The 16,510-nt window shown below is 39.6% G+C and overlaps 1 protein-coding gene across 4 annotated transcripts in view; it reads left to right on the forward strand.

The window, feature by feature from the left end:
- The window catches only part of DPH6 (diphthamine biosynthesis 6), a 267,666-nt gene that overhangs the window by 4,474 nt on the left and 246,682 nt on the right, over positions 1–16,510 (forward strand). For all 4 annotated transcript variants that reach the window (XM_044436301.1, XM_044436302.1, XM_044436306.1 and 1 more), the window contains exon 3: positions 1,540–1,733. In XM_044436301.1, the coding sequence (XP_044292236.1) occupies positions 1,540–1,733 (194 nt within the window). The remainder of the gene's footprint in view (positions 1–1,539; positions 1,734–16,510) is intronic.

Here is a 16,510-nt window from a genome sequence, read left to right on the forward strand (position 1 = left end):
CACATTTCAATTTAATAATAATTACCATTATTGTAATGGGGCAGGCAGTGAAGAGCTTTGCAGATGCCATGGGAAGTTTCCGTGGATGCCATGATGGGCATTCTGATTTGAGGTATCCTGGTAAACAGGACTGCTAAGCATTCTGACTGTGTATCCAACGCATATTTAGTTAGAAGTAAGCTTAACAGGTTTGTATTCAATACCAGTCTAACTTAAGTCCCATACATTTCAGTAGGTCTAATTTAAGCATGACTAAAATTGGATATGACCCAATTGGGTGGGTGGGTGGAGGGCTTACCACCAAATAACGGTACATAGTATTGGGTCTTTATTATTATAATAAGAACATTTGTGGGAAGAGTTGCTTCAGATTCCTTTTTCTTTATATCCCAGCTGAGCTGTTTGTTGAATTACCTAGGCTGGAATAACAGCCTGTTGGTCATATGGTAGAAAACACCTGTAATTCCATTGTATTGCATTCATCTTGAAAACCAAATCCATGTTGAGATGAATCAGTCCTTTCTCCTTATATTGGCTCTTTAATTTTGATGTAATTGCAACCAATCTACCAATTGCTAGATAACATGAAGAATGAGCAGCAGGGTGGTATGTTGTTTATTTTCATCTTATGGACTTCCTATGGCCACCCAGGTCTACTTGGGAGTATGGGTGTAGTAAAAAAGGAGAGAGAAATTACAGGAGAGCATCTCAGGGACCAGGATGTTTTTGGAAGACCTCCTCCTGAACCCTGCAAGACTGTGGCCATTGTCACAATGTTGGAAAGAGGACTCTGATAGCCGATCCCTTTCCTGCTCTCTTGCAGCCACTGCAGAAAGAAACACTGTGACAGCTTTCCAAGGTCTGGAGAGATGAGGAAGTGGGCTTTCTAGTGGGTAAAGAGGGAAAAGGAGCAGCCATGATATGAGAGATCCAGTGAGCCCATCTAGAGAAGAAAGCAAAACCCAAAGGATGACGAAGGGAAACTCATACCTGCCACTTTGGATCCGAGAGCTTCTTACCACTAAAGGGCAAATCAGCTTGTTAGGCTAAGATGCCCATCTAGCTGGGGGTGTGGAAACAGGATGGAAAGGCTGTAAAAGCCTCTTTCGTCCCCCGACCCTACCTGGTTCTTGCTAGTAGAGTTCTGGGCAGAGTTCTGAGATTAGAGATGTCTGCCTGTTATGTGTTGTTTCCTTGGAACTGCTCTTCTCGATTGTTCTTTACATGGTGGAACATCAATTCTGGCTGAGCCTATTGCTTGTTGAATCCTTTGACAAAGTTGAGTTCCTTTGCGGCATCCATTGATAAAGGAATGAACCTTCATGCGTGACCCAACAGAGAAAAGCAGTCAGGTTAATTCAACCTGAACATGCATTTGATAGAAAGTGAAACAAAACTCTGTGTGGGTAATTAGTCCTTTCTTTGCCCTCCTTCAGTTTTTATCTTGTGATAGGCCGTAAGCTTAAATCCAGATTGATTTAGTACCTCAGATAGTTAAAAGTATTTCCAACTAAAGATGTATTTTTGTTTGACTTTTAGAGGGGATTGATGAGCTGGACAGTTACATGTATCAAACGGTGGGGCATCATGCTATAGAGCTATACGCTGAAGCAATGGGTTTGCCCCTTTATCGTCACACTATCACGGGTACTGGTGTGGCGACTGGGAAAACATACACCAGGTGCAAAGATGATGAAGTTGAAGACCTTTATCAGCTTCTGAAACTTATTAAGGTATGTTGTGTAGCCACTCACATTCTTGAAGTTAAAAATAAAGATGGGTTAAATATATCTATGCTGCAGACTTATATGCTGTAACTGCAGCCACTACTGCTCTTGTATTCATTTTTAGTCTTTGCCCTATATCTTGCTTCCTGTAACGAATAAACTTAGATGAAATGAGCCTTAATTTATAGCTTATTCTGTACTTTATTGTTGCTTCCTGACTTCAGGCTAAAGACCCCATTTTAGAAGTAAAAACTGATTTATGCTAAGAACTGTGAAATGTATACCTAAGAAGAACTGCAGGTTCCTTGTCATTCACTGTCTTTCAGGTTTTTAATGGCTGATATATTATGTTTTCTTACTTCCAATTTCTTATGTTTTGTATCTTTTGTTTCTGTACTTAACTGTAGGGAAAATGTATTCTCCATGAATAAGCCCATGAATTTTAAAGCAGAATCAAAGAAGACAGGATTTATTATTTATATTGTTTTTCTTATTCAGAGCATTATGCAGTATTTTTTCAAGTTGCATTTTTTCGTGTTGATGATACTCTGAAAATATCAGTGATAGCTTTACCTACTGTTGTTGTTAAGGCCACAAGCCATTGGAAAGGTGAATATATTGGTCTTGTACTAGTATAGAATGAACCATTGTTTTTCCTTACAGGAGCAAATGCCAGTGAGCCTTGGGTTCTCATGTTTCCCCCTCTTTGGCCCTTCTCTAGTGTGGCCAGGAAGAAACTTACAGAGGCTTTTTCCTTTGTTTTAGACAATCACACTTAGGAGACAATCCTGTGGACTCCCAACATTATTTGGGAGGCCATAGGAATCTTTGGAGTTCAGAAGCTTGGTGCATCTTCTGTGAGGGTGATTGGATTTCACTCTTAATTACTTTGGTCAATCTTGGACAGACCACAGATAGGCTTAATTATGGATAGCTGAAACAAGTCAACTTCTTAGTTTATGAAGCTGATTTTTTTTACAATAAACCACAGAAAAAATTAACCACAATAGGTATAATGCTACACTGTGGTTAGTTAAAACTAGAAGCAAATCTGCCAGTCTTCTCACAACTGCACCTGGGCATCGTAGCACAGTACTTTATGTACCATTTTGTACCATTGCCTCTGAACATTGTCTCAATTCAGACTTTTACCTTCACTGCAGTGTTCATGTAGACTTACTAGAAGAAGGAGATTTCCTATGTGCTTGAAAGGAGAGAACATCTCTCTACATACCTGACTTAAGGTCTCTCCTTCTCAAGTAAATGAGGATGCCCTTATAAACAGAAGACTTTGTGTATTTGTTGGAAATATCCTATGTGCAAGGAATGCATTTGAGTTATTCTATAGAAATATATAAAGGCATGAAACTACACATGAAATGAAATAAAATGATTTCGTGCCTTAGCTCTTAAAAACCATTCATTATAATTTGAGTTAGGATTGTTAAAATCATGAAGTATGAAGTTATCACTATGATCTGAGAGGGTTATTTTAGAAGATCCCATTGTTTTATATTTGTATTGCTTCTCTCTGAACTTTTATATTGTTGCTGATGCCTTGGTGTAACCTTGTAGCACTTGTAATTGTTGAGACAACAGTCAGTATTGTAATGATGGCTGACCAACAGAAGATGAATTACACTGTAAGAGAACTAATCCTTTGTTAAAAAAATTCTGTCAGTCAGAATATAATAATCTTTATGTCACTTCTATATTTAAATTTCCTTTGTAGAACAATGGTATGTTGAAGCTGCACCCATCTGCAGAGAGATCAGTGATAGGTCTCAGAAATTTTTTTTTAGAATACATGTGGACTCAAGGAAATATACTGTAGTATTTTTAAAATCTGCAAGGATAAATGAGGGTATGGAATGGTAATTCCACTTGTGTGTAATCCTGGCTACTATGTAATTTGTTGCAAATTAGTTATGGTTTTGCCACTTTCCAATTTCATTGGGAAGATTTTTAGTCTGATAGCTAGAATTGCAGCCTGTCCTCATTGAGGACACTACCCCACACTCCTAAGATTACATTTGGGAAAAGGCTTCCAATGAGTTCCTGTGGATTGTGATGAAACAGCAGAGGATGCCAGGGTTAGATTGGGAAGAGAAGGGTCCATGCATCTCCTGAAATGGATGAAGCCCCAGGAAAGCTTAGTCCCCGGTCACAGGGAGAAGCTGATAGCCTGGAAGAAGCTGTAAAGGGTATGGAATGATGACAGGGATAAGATGAACCTGAGAATATGGGGCTTCTGCATCAAAACAGCCCTCTGCAAATGGAGAGAAGGGCAGGGTTTTGTCACTCATGTCAATGTTCCTTGTGCCCTTCAGCTGCTCCAAATGCTCTTCACATTGACCAATATTGTATATGATATTGGTCTGATATGTTTACCCCCGCTTCATGAGTTTATCCTTTATTGGGCTAATGCACATTTGGGCCATTGTTTCTATTTTATTATATGGTTTTTTATTAATTGTGTCTTTGGTGCTACTGATGTGACTTTAGAAGTGGGCCTGCCTTTCCTTGTTTATCGGTGATTATAGGTCTTGAGGAGCATCACCTAGGAAGCACAGGGTGTCATGCCAGGTGATATCTAAGTGCAATGGAGACGAGGCCTCATGTGGAACCACCTTTGTGCATCTGTGTTCCATTTTTCCCTCTATGTATTCTGAACTATTTCCTGTGGCTGCTTGCTAAGTTATGTGGTAAATTCTCCCAACTTTATACTGCCACTTTTTTACAATATACATTTGAAGAATGATGCTCACAACAGCCCTAGTTGTACTGTAAACAATTTGGTTCCCTGGAAGATCCCAATAGAGAAAATTGAATTAGTACTTCTTAAAAAGGAAAAAGAAGCTTGCCTTGCTAGAATAGTGTCTTTCAAATACGTCTAGGCAACCCTGGGGTTCATAGGGAGCGTATCTGGTTTTTCTACTGAGGAGATGGAGAAGCTTCCAAAAATATAGTTTTCCCACTATTATCACTCTGCCTTTGCAATGGGTGGCTGTGGGACAAGGTTATATATGTTCCTGAATACATTTTCAGTTCATGCATAACAACAATGTTATGTTTGCTCTCTTGAGTTCCTTAGAAGGAGAAAAGATGGGATATAAATATAATAAATTCCACCTGAGTGGATGTGCACCTTAGAAAAAGCATGTTTCTACCATAAACATAGGTTTATAGCAGACAAGCCTATGTGGAAAGGGTTCCCTAACCTCAGTACATCCTTGTTCCAAGGGAAAGCGCAGGAATATTGACTTTTAAGATGTCCTGGTATGCAGGAACTAAAAAAATTCATTAGCAAAGAATAAAGGGGAATTACAAAAGCCTTCTTTGTTGGACCAGTTTGAATCTGGTTTGCAAGTTATATTTTGGTTTCCCTAGTGAAAATTTTTGAGAGCAGTTTTTGTTTACCATGACTTTGCAAGTTTGAGTTGATGCATTTGGGTGTCTGCAGTGCAGTTGGGTTTTCTGGCAATATGCAGCTAGTCCTTCATATATTTGTTCTGACTTCTATATTAGCTCGACACATTTTAAGATTAGGTTGTAAAAAGTGTAAAGAGAATGTATTATTGATCAGCTAATTAAATGATTAATGACAGGACAAAGTTTCTTTCCATTTTCTTCCTGACAGCATGGACTGAATGCTTTGCTATTATCTGGAGAATAACAGTCAGTTATGACATAAATTAATGCTAATGTTAAATCTTGACAACTTCTGCTTTGGAAGTTTGTGCATGATATTTATAACTATAGTTGAAAGAGATGTTATCACGTTGTCTTGGACTAAATAAGTGAGGTGTTTTTTGTGTTCTGAGCAGATATTAATTTCACTGCAAGAAAATTTACAGATATAAATATATAGAATCTATTGCATTAATGATAGACATTCTATAATCGTGCTTTTACAGCTGAATTCATTTAAAAACAGTTAAGTTCTAAAATTGCACTTAAAATCTTGCACATGTCAATAAATAATTGGGTAATTTATAAGGAAAGAATGAATGTTAAATTGTTCATTTTAGGGGTTTTAAAAAACATTTTAAAGAAAATTGTGAAGAAACTGATCTGTTTTTGTTGCAACCATGGAAAAACTTGTGGTCTAGAATGATGATATTCATCCCAATTAACTGCAACTGCTACATCCGGCTACTGTTCGGATATTGCAAAACACATATTGGTTTGGCTTAACTACTCCTAGAATCTCAGAGATGAAAGGGACCCCGAATATCACCTAGTACAGTTCCTTGCTGATGCAGGGATTCCACAACTAAGGCATACCTGATTGGTGGCTATCTAAGATTTGGTGAAGGATGGTCCACTATGCAAGTGGGATGGAGAAATTGGCATCCTCAGGTATTTTGTGTTTTGCTGATGAGTACAAAAAGGAGAATTCTAGTGCCAAAGAGAGTGAAACTCACCACCCTTGTTCATGGAAAAGCTCGCTTGTGCCTGCTTTGAATTGACAGCTTGACTTTTGACGGCTGTGAAGACAAAGGAAAACAAAACCCTGCTGGGGAGTGACAGTACTTGGTAGCTGCTGCATTTTGACACTACCACATTCCCATTTTCACATTCACAGACATGTGCACACCTGTGGAATTCCACAATTGCAGCATACACAACTATTTGCATACCCATGGCGGCCAACAAAGTTGCAAATCATTGTTATTACCTTCAATGTGCTGCTTGGGTACTTCAGAGAAATTGTCAAAACAGAGATCATGAAAAGTGATCTTCAAAGGGGAGAAAAATACTTAAAAGGAGGAAGAAGCCACAATGATCCAAGATGGCTCCGAGGCAAGATGGGCTGGGGGGGAGGGGGTAGTGGCTGGTGTAGCAGAGTTCCCTGGATTCTGGTTTGTGGACCAAAGGGGAAGGAGGTATATGACAACCCATGCTGAGCCTAATTGTCAGGTTCAGCTTACATTGTTTTTGTAATGATCCATCCGCTGTGGTTTATTGCCAGGGTGAAACGGCCCACCATCAGTTAATCATATTGTCAAAGTATTTATCCTAATTTTGAGCCACATGGTAGACATCTTCTGTCTGTTGATTTCCCATATTAGATTGGGGCATGAATAACTTTGTTAACAGTAATCCTGAATTTGTTTGTCAAAAAAGTGGAATGCAAAGTTATAAAAATAGTCACCCTTTGACAATTCTTGTAAAAACCAGTTACTAGAGTGGGGGCCTGTTTGGATCTAATTATCCAGCTTGCTAAAGCAGGTTTTTTCAAGAAAGAGGTATTAGACAGCCGGGCTGCCATCTCCATTCATTGGCATGCTGATCCTAGTTAGCTGAAACCACAGTTTCCTGTTATACCCAAAACAGAGAAATAATTGCTTTAGCCTGATACTAACATTGTTCTACTCCAAGTAGAAGCCAAACATTTTGTTTATTTCTTAGAACTAATGCTTTCAGATGGTTTGGACTAGTCCCTTTGTTATACTGTTCTTTTTGTCCTGCATATACATGGCAGATATTAGGTGCTAGAAAAGAGAATCTCTGGTAATGTCTGTATTTCTGAATAAATTATTTTGCCATTTGAACCCTTCTTTCTTTTGCTGAAGAAAGAATTTTCCAAACTGTGCACCAAATATGTTTTTAAATTATTTATCAAGTGCTGCTCATTAAATATCCAGGATGGTATACAGTCAGCACTGATAATTATAAGGTAAAGAATAATATAGACACAAAAACTATAAACAAGTTAATCTACTAGAGCCACACAACACTAAAACATATTATAAAACTGAAATATCTGCTTTAGAAATATCTAGGATTTGAAAAGAATATATATAGTCTTTTCTTGGTGCTCAAAGGCAAGATTGATTGTAGGTGAGCTTCTCCAGATAACTTAATCCATGTGCAAGGACACAATTGCTTAGCCTTACAAAATAAAAGATAAGCTGGCCTGGATCAGACTGGGGTCCATCTCACCCAGCATTCTATTCACAGAATGGCCAGCTATTTATAACCTTGTCCTGCACAAATTTCTTCAAGCTCCATTCTGATGCCCATTCCTCCAATCTGGAAAGATCCTTTTGGAGCTCTTTGCAATAACTTTTGTTTTGTTTTGATCTCCTAATTCCAGATCATTTATGAATAATTTGAAAAGCACTGGAACCAGTGCAGATATCTTTGGGACACCATTGTTTATAATCCTCGCTTTAGAGAATTTCCTAAATTCCTACCTCTGCTTTCTGTTGGACCTATTAAGAACCTCCCCTCTTATTCCATATTTGATAAGCTTACTCTTTTCTTTATTAAATTCTTTGGCATTGCTTCTGAACTGTGGTGGACTCTTGGAAGTGGTGCTATTTTTCCTAACCTGTGGTGTACATTTGGCTCAGAGGCTTGTAGCATTAACATAGCTACACCTATATAAGGTATTTTCTCTCCGATGTCTCTAGCATGTGTATGTTCTGTTATAGATTATCTTTCACCATCTATGAGCTTCAGATGCTTTAGATGGGGGGAACTCATAAAAGGAACAGAAATTTCAGGCAGCCTTGCATTTACTGTTAGTGCAAATTTTCCTACTATTGTGAAAAATAGGTGTGTGGACTCTGGATTCTGTTCAGAACTGATAGAGTGAAGGGTTAAAACCTTCCACTTCCCATGTCACAATCCCAACCTGGCCTCCTCCTGTCATATTGGGTATTTACTTTTTAAAGAATTCCTACAACCACACAAGGACAAACTATGTAACAACAGTTGCAACTAGCATTACTCTCAGTTGCAAATTTTCTTGCCCTCACTTCTCATAATTGGATGTAGATACTCAGGAAGTTCAACTTGATGGTACATTATGGCATCCCTGTGATTTGCATAAACTTTAGAACAGAGTGTGCACAGCTAGTAACCTCCACAGATAACTTTGTCAGGCATAGTCTAGATAGAAAAAGTGTATGCCCATGTGTTGTAGATTTCCAGTGTCATTCTTACACTTTCCTAAATGTAGTTTATGGATTACTAAAATGTCAGCATCATATTAGCAGGTAGAGGCTTTGCTTCTTGATATTAGCCTGTGAGGCAGATTATTTACAGATAAATCTCCAGTATAATCTGCTGTTGTTATTCTTGTGGTTGTTATTATTATTACCATTAATTTCTTTTCTATACCACCCTGTAGCAGAAGTTCTTTGTTGGTGTTTCTCTCATTACATGATAACAGACTAATGTCCTGGTCACATAATTTGTTCTAGGTTGTATATGTAAGGAATGTTGGTATTGTGCACTGAGGTTTGTAAGTTCTGAGCCCTCTGATTTGTAACAACCCAAAAATTAACATTTTGAACCCTTGCTTTCTGCCATTGACCAAACACTGCTTAAAATAGGTCCAGGCTTTCTGTATTTTATTTAAGGTGGATTGTGCCTTAAATATAATTACATTTAATTCTAATTAAAGATAATATATAATATTTGCATAAGAGAATAGTATATATTCTCAATCCATGTTGGATATTTAGGTGTATGTGGAAATGCAAAGTTTCATAACTATAGTTATAACTGCATGTTTTTAAAAGGATGTAGTTTATTCTTATACAGGCAGTCCCCAAGTTACAAACGTTCAAGTTAAGAACAACCCATACTTGCTGCCATAAAGCCTCTTAATTAAAAAAAACTGCAGAAAATCATCATTAAAATAGAGAGAAAGGAAGTGAAAGGGGAGAGAGGGAGGTCTCCAAAGCAGGCCTTCCTGCCCTGGGGAGGATCCAAAGAGGGAGGCACTGGCGAGTTTGGGCAACCTGGGAGAGCTACAGATATTTGTGGTTTCTCTACTTTCATGGAAGGCTGACTATACGTAATCTGACCTCCACGCAAGTACAACTTAAAGATGAATTTCCATTTTCTCAGGAACAGAACTCCTTTGTAACCCCTGGACTGCATCGCAGGGCACAGCTCGGTACAGGTGTCAGTGGCATGTGTTGTGTGTGTAGCTGTAATTGTAAGCCGCCCCAAGGCTCATGTGATGGGGCAGCATATAAGTTGTCTGAATGAATGAATGAATGAATGAATGAATGAATGAATGAATGAATGATTAAATAAAACCTGCCAGGGTAGCTTTTGTAGCCTGTTTATGCATTATCTGTCAAAGAGACCAGAATGGAACTGGGGTTTATATGCTAGATGTTAAACTTTTAATGTGTTTTCCCAACCTATAAAGCCATTTATAGAACTTGCTTCTTGTCATACACATGGAAAAATGCACTTCGCATTGCCAGTGGTTTCTTTTTTCAGCTGTCATTATTGCAATAACGTCTACTATAGTAATACTGAATAATTATTTTTAAATTTTTGGAAATACTTATTTGAATCTTTTTAATGCATTTCTTAACTTTCTTCATGCTTGCTGCACTACTTTGCATTCACTGAGAGTACTGCTTACAGAGAAAATATAGAAGTAATAGCTTAAAGCACAAATAGAGCTATGTTTTGAGCTGAAGTTTTGCTCAGGGCAGGGGTCCATCAACACATCTGGGAATCTGCTGTGAGCACCAGAGCAAAATTGCTCCCATGGAGGATGTGGCTAGTCTGTGAAAGTTGTCATGGGCCTGGCTGGTGAAAGGTGAGTCAGGTGGGTATGTGTGGGGTGGAGGGGGAGAAAAATTGTAAGCTTAGAACCTGGTAGTGGAAACCGCAAGAAAAAATGGTAAGTGTGAGGAAAAGAGCAAGGTTGGAGGCTAGAAAGGATGAGAGAAAAGGCTAGGGATGGGAGAGAGAAATGGTGAGGAAAAGCTTGGGAAAAATAGAGAGCTTTGTGGGTGTCATTGGAGGACCTGTGAACCCTGTGATTGGACCCCTGACTTGGGGCCTTAAATGCTAGCCTGGCCATTGAAAACTACACACAATGGTAGTTCTAGGTTGTTGGAAGGTAGAAAGCTGCTGTGTGGAAAGGCTAAGTAGCCCTGTAGGACCAAGCCTCCCTATTCTTGCTTTATAGTTTTAGTCATATAGTTTTTGTCATAGCTATAATTCTGTACAGTTCTGAATTGTATTTAGGAATGTATGTTGGCCATCTTGAGTAGTGCATTTATTTAGCAGGAAAGTGGGATATAACTATAATAATTGGCCATTTGAGGATGACCTTTTCTGTTCCACTATCAGCTGAATAATCACATAATACAGTGACCTGGTTCACACGATCACTGCAGCACTTGTTTAAATTGTGGTGTGTGCTGGGCATCACTTTCCTAATTACCTGCTTAGGTGCAGCTTGTCATTTGGTTTGAACCCTGACAACCTGACTTACTGGTTTAAGTTATGGTAACCACTGGAACTGGGGATAAGCATACAATATATTGAGATGTCAAGTACTTTGCAGGAAAAATGATAACCTGACAAAAGGAAAGAGAGGAAATTCAACATCCCTGCCTGGTTGCTGAGTTCTACAGCGGTACCTCAGCTCACGAATGCCTTGGCTCATGAACAAATCGGGTCATGAACAAAAATTACTGAAAAATTTTTACTTGGGTCGCAAACACCGCTTTGGGTGGCAACCAATCTCCCCCCACCCCCCGGTGGGGAGATGGCCACGATCGCAGTTCCATTCATGTAGGGAAGGCGTCCGTGATCAGAGGTGCGCTGCTACAGGAAAGATGGGAGCAGCAAAGCAGAGCCGTGGGGGAGATGGCTGAGATTCTGCCTGTCTTTCCTGCAGGAGTGCACCTCTGATCAGGTACTCCTTCCCTGCACGAACGGAACTGCGATCGCAGCCATCTCCCCACCTCCAGCACACCGTTTGTGCCCATCTCTCCCTTCCCCAGTGCACCTGCGATCACGCCCATCTCTCCCCCCCCCCACCCCCCAGCGCGCTGGGATGACAGGCGCCTGCAGGGATGACAGGCATGCGCAGGGATGACAGGCGCGATCTTGGTCGTGCCGGGGGGAAGCAGGGAAATGGCCACGCTTGGGGTGGTGGGGGGAGATGGCCACGATCTTTGTTGTTGTCACTTTGCTTCACATTTTTCTGATTTAAAAAATGGTTACAGAACTGATTAACCTTATTTACATTGAACCTTATGGGGAAATTTGACTTGGCTCAAAACCAATTTGGGTCACGACCAGAGTGCTGGAACGGATTAAGTTTGTGAGCCAAGGTACCACTGTACTTCCATGCAAGGAACTGAAATATAAGAAATAAACCCAGTGCCATTTTAAACATGGATTGAAAGCTTGCACTATTCAATCAATGCAGTTTCCAAGTTTTCAGCAGGGAACCGTCCATGGTTGATCTTCCATTGACCCAAACAAAGTGGGCCTTAGAGACAGCACTTGCTCAAGCGGTCTCTGAAAGTAAGTGTGCTCTGTGCCCAGTCAGAATGGCAGTGCAGTTGCATCTGTGCATACTTCATTGCAGTAAGGCTTTAGAGCATGAGCAGATTCTCAGTCTCGCTACTTTTTTGAGCTGGCCCTATAGCTGTTCCAGCTGGTTGCTTCAGAGGTTCTCCTCACCTTTCCTTCTAATTTATAGCACTTTGAAGCTTCTTTCTTTCCTAAGGGGTTAGAAACCCATCACAGTATCTTCCTGCATCTGCTGCAATTTCTATGAAATCAAGCCTTCTGATTGCTGGCAACATGATGCCACTATCTTGTAACTTCTCAGCCTGCGGTCATGTTTCCACAGGATTGTGCCATGATACAACAATCTATTGTGGTGATTTGCTGCACCATTGTGAGCTCAACAGACAATTGGGCTTGCTATAGGTGATTTGCTCCCTCCCCCTTTACCTGTGTTCTTCTCAACAGTGTCCTGGGGACACCTCTGGAGGAGCAAGACCCCTTTCCTTCTCTGGTTTGAAACCAACTGTTTTGAGCTCACCACAGAGCTCCCTTCCCCACCCTCTTCTTTGGTTCGTTCTTGTTTGGGAAGTTACTTTTTTTTTTTTTTTGCATACCTGTTTGGGAAGCTGTGTGCCAAACCCCCCAAGGTGCCTTAGTGATACTTTGGAGCAGCCACCCCTCCTTTTTTAACTATTTTGGAGGGGGATAATGTGTGCAAATAATAGTGCTTGTTATTTTCCCATTTAATCTGACTTGCTTGACTTGCAGCAATCAGGTAGGGTAGGCTGATGGCAGGAGCTTGCAGTCAATACTGGGCAGAAGGCATGCCTACTGGATAAGCCCAGCAGACACACCCCCTATTCCCATACAGACCCTACGCAGACTACACATCAGTTTTCTCCCTGCTCACCCCTTAAGATCTGCTTGGCTGGGTTCCTACAACATGGCAATCCATGGTGTGCTTTTTACCATTATTGTTCTGTTGTGCTGTCCAAACATAGCTATGATATTTCACCATGGCAAATTTGGTCTTTAGAAACCAAAATAAGTAACAATTGTTTGTTCTATGGTTTCTCCGTACTACTATCGCTTGCCATGTTTTCTGAACTCAGGATCACCAGTCCTGCTTTGGAGTTACCACAGAATTCTCTGGAAAGACTGGCAGCTCCAGGAGCTGTTCCAGCAATCCAGTCTCTATGTTTGGACCATTGAGGAAGAGGCAGGTGATATAGGCAGAGGCACCTTGGGATTGAATTTCAGGCACAGTGGTTGACAGGATACATGCCAACAGCAGGATGATTGAGCAGGGAGGATATAAACCACAGTAAAGTAGAAACCACTTGATTGTCAGTTAGATTATGGTGAAAAACTGCAAATCATGGTACTCATGCATAGTTGTTTGTCATATTATGTGAGCACAGCCAGTGTCTCAGATTGGCTTGAAAAGCCCTGGGAGATCTCTGTTTGCATATGGGATGGCTGGTCCTATTCACAAATGCATCTTTTAGTTTTTCAGGTGAGATCAAGTGTTGTAAGGGTTCCTCAGTTTTGCCATTGAGAACTGGAAGGGATTGGAATTCCCACTGCAAATACGGACCTCTTAGTTTGATAGCTGACAGTTTCAGAGTTTCATTTTTGAAGTGTGTCTTTAACAAGGTTGTATATTTTTGTGGGAAAAATATAGATAGTGGATTTTGACAGCTGAGGAATACCTATCTGCATAATCCACGTGTTACCATGGATGGAAATCACTGTGATTTTTGCAGCACACCGATGTTCTATCACCTTGGGATTAATTGTAAATCAATTTGCCTGTTGGGACATGTGTGCAGCCCTGAAAGCCCTGACAATCCATTTGGGAGGAAATGGTGAAATTAATGGGGTGACCCCCAAATACCTCTTTTCAGCAGGGTTTTTGTTCTTATTGGTGGCAGGGGAATTTTGTGCCTCTTGGTTATGTACTGTGGCAAATATGATGGTGACTTTTGGACATACAATCCTGAAATATCTGCTGCAAAGCATCCACACTTCCTAAGGACCACGGTGGGCTCCTCCGCAGGTTGAGGACTCTGTTGCAGTTCTCCTGGCATGGAAATCCAGTTCAGGCATGAGCAGTGATGATACTGTGGCCCAGTATCTGTTTTCAGTGAAAAGCAGCCTGTTTAAGAAACATTCAGCTTCAGAGGCAATGCTAAAAATGTTGACACAGTCTGCCAGGTAACCTAAAGTATTTTCATGAACAATAACAAAAGTAGCCACATTGGATTTTCTTATAACTTGTCCATATTAACATTGCAAAAAAAAGTTCTTGGCATTTATGACTGGCAGATGCAAAACAAAACAAAACCTTTTGGGGTTGGCTGCTTTTATGCTCTTTCTTAAAGCTTACAAAATCAAATCTGTAATAAAATTGTGCAAATCAGGTTACTTTCAGGTACAAACATTACATGGTAAAGATAGAGCAGTAAATATCATTTCCATTTCCAGAAGAAGGATTTTTCAATTATTGTACCCTTATTTCTGGAGCTATTAGTTATTATCTAGATGTCTGTAATTCCCTATGGATCATCTGAAAATTTTACAACTGATTGTTCTTTCTTTCCCTCACCATGAGAAATATGCAGCTTTATGTAAACATGATTTCAATCAATTTGCCCCTGTTAGGTGTGTGGAATTGTTTTCATTGCCTGCAGTCCTGTTGTGTTAATACTGAATAAGCAGGGACTGCAAGACTGGCGGTGAAAGATGGCTAGAAAGCCTCCGGGTGTTTTCTGGTCCACCTTAAACCCTTGATTGCCAGGTTTTCCTAATTTCCCATTTCCAGGGCACTGCTAGCATGACCTTGCCTGCTGAATATGGTGTTCTGGATCTGCAAGATTCTCACATGTATTCGGAAATGGGCAACCAGGCATTGTTTACAGGACGCCAAATGAACTGTGCACTCACAGCACATTGATAAACACACATTTCCTCCTTTTATCAGGGAGATTGCACAATGTGAAGTATGAGTTTCCAGTTGTACTCATTCCTTTCAAACCTTTTCCTGTTTAAAAGTTGCGTTTCTCTAATTGCATGCTGATCAGCTCTAGATCTTTTTCTTTTTCTTTCAAAGTCTGCTTATCAGTAGTTAAGCCCAACTCTTACCTTGTTCAGGTTTGGCAAAGCTTCAGAAAGAAACTTTCCAGTTAATTCATAAAGAAGAGGCTCATCCTTCTAAATGCAAAGTGAGCACTAATTAACAGTAATGATTGTTAATCACTTTGGTTTTATATTCCTTTAGGAGCACTGTGGTTATCCTTAAGTGAAATGCTTGTATATGAATAAACAATGCTGTATTTCTTTCTAACAGCAGCTAGATCTTAGTAAATTAGCTCACTTAAACTGTTGTGCTGCTACATGGGTAATAACAGATTGGTTAAATATCTTTTTTGAAAATGATCTTGGTAATTATCTTACAAACATTTTTAGTGTTCACATATGCCTTTAATAGGGAGTCACATTAAATAGTCCGGCTTACTTTTAATAAAGTCATTAAAATATGCTATTTGTTTTTAGCTGGACTGACAGTGATCCATCTATGCATAGGTTTGTGCACCTTCAAAAACATTAGCATTGAAGGAGGTGATGCTAAATAAGATGCAAGAGCAGCAAGTGTGAAAATAATTCTGAAAGTTGCTTTTCACATTTATAAAAATATTTTGAGATCAAACTGCTTAATTCCACTGGCCACATATTCTCAATCTACAGAATGGTTGTTGTATGAATCAACTTTATTCTAAACAAGCAATGAAAAACAATATTAAGAAAACAATTGGAAAGAGGATTTTTTTCTGACAAAAAATGATAAATAACAGAATATGTAATATATGATTCTGCTGTTCTTTAATCAGAAGAACTATTGGAATGAAAATGAGTGGTTTTTTAAATTAGTCATTAATTCTCTTATAGGGCTCCATTGTGGAGTCTGAAAATAATTCCACCCTCTCTTCTGAGGAGACCTGATTTTGCACAGGGAGAACATGGATACCTGGGTGTTTTGTGGGGGGGGGGGTTGGTAATAAAAATAAAATCTGGTGCTAAATGGAACAGAGAGTATATAATGATCACAATTAAAATGATTTGTCTTACAGCTTCATGTTATGGATATATTTTAACAAAAAGCTCCTTTTCCCCCTCTTAAATTGAGTTCTATATCTTTTCTTTCCCAGTGAAAGTGTTGTAAACTTAGAAAGATTAAAAAAACAGTATTGGCCTTTTAAATGAATGTGTATGGTGATATTACAGTATTCATGATGATAAAATTGCATAACTGTTTACTGTTCATACTGACCACAACTTTGGTTTCCCCGTAATGAGATGCTGTTTACAAAGAATAAGCAAGTGCTATGATTACCTTTTCGTCCTGGGCAAACTGCAAAGGGAAATTGCTTATGTGTGTACTGCAGTAGTCTTTTCACTCTGACAATCTGTTACGTGAAGTTTCTTTT

Source organism: Varanus komodoensis, unplaced genomic scaffold (assembly GCF_004798865.1).
Source record: "Varanus komodoensis strain SLA01 unplaced genomic scaffold, ASM479886v1 scaffold3, whole genome shotgun sequence".
Lineage (NCBI taxonomy): Eukaryota > Metazoa > Chordata > Lepidosauria > Squamata > Varanidae > Varanus > Varanus komodoensis.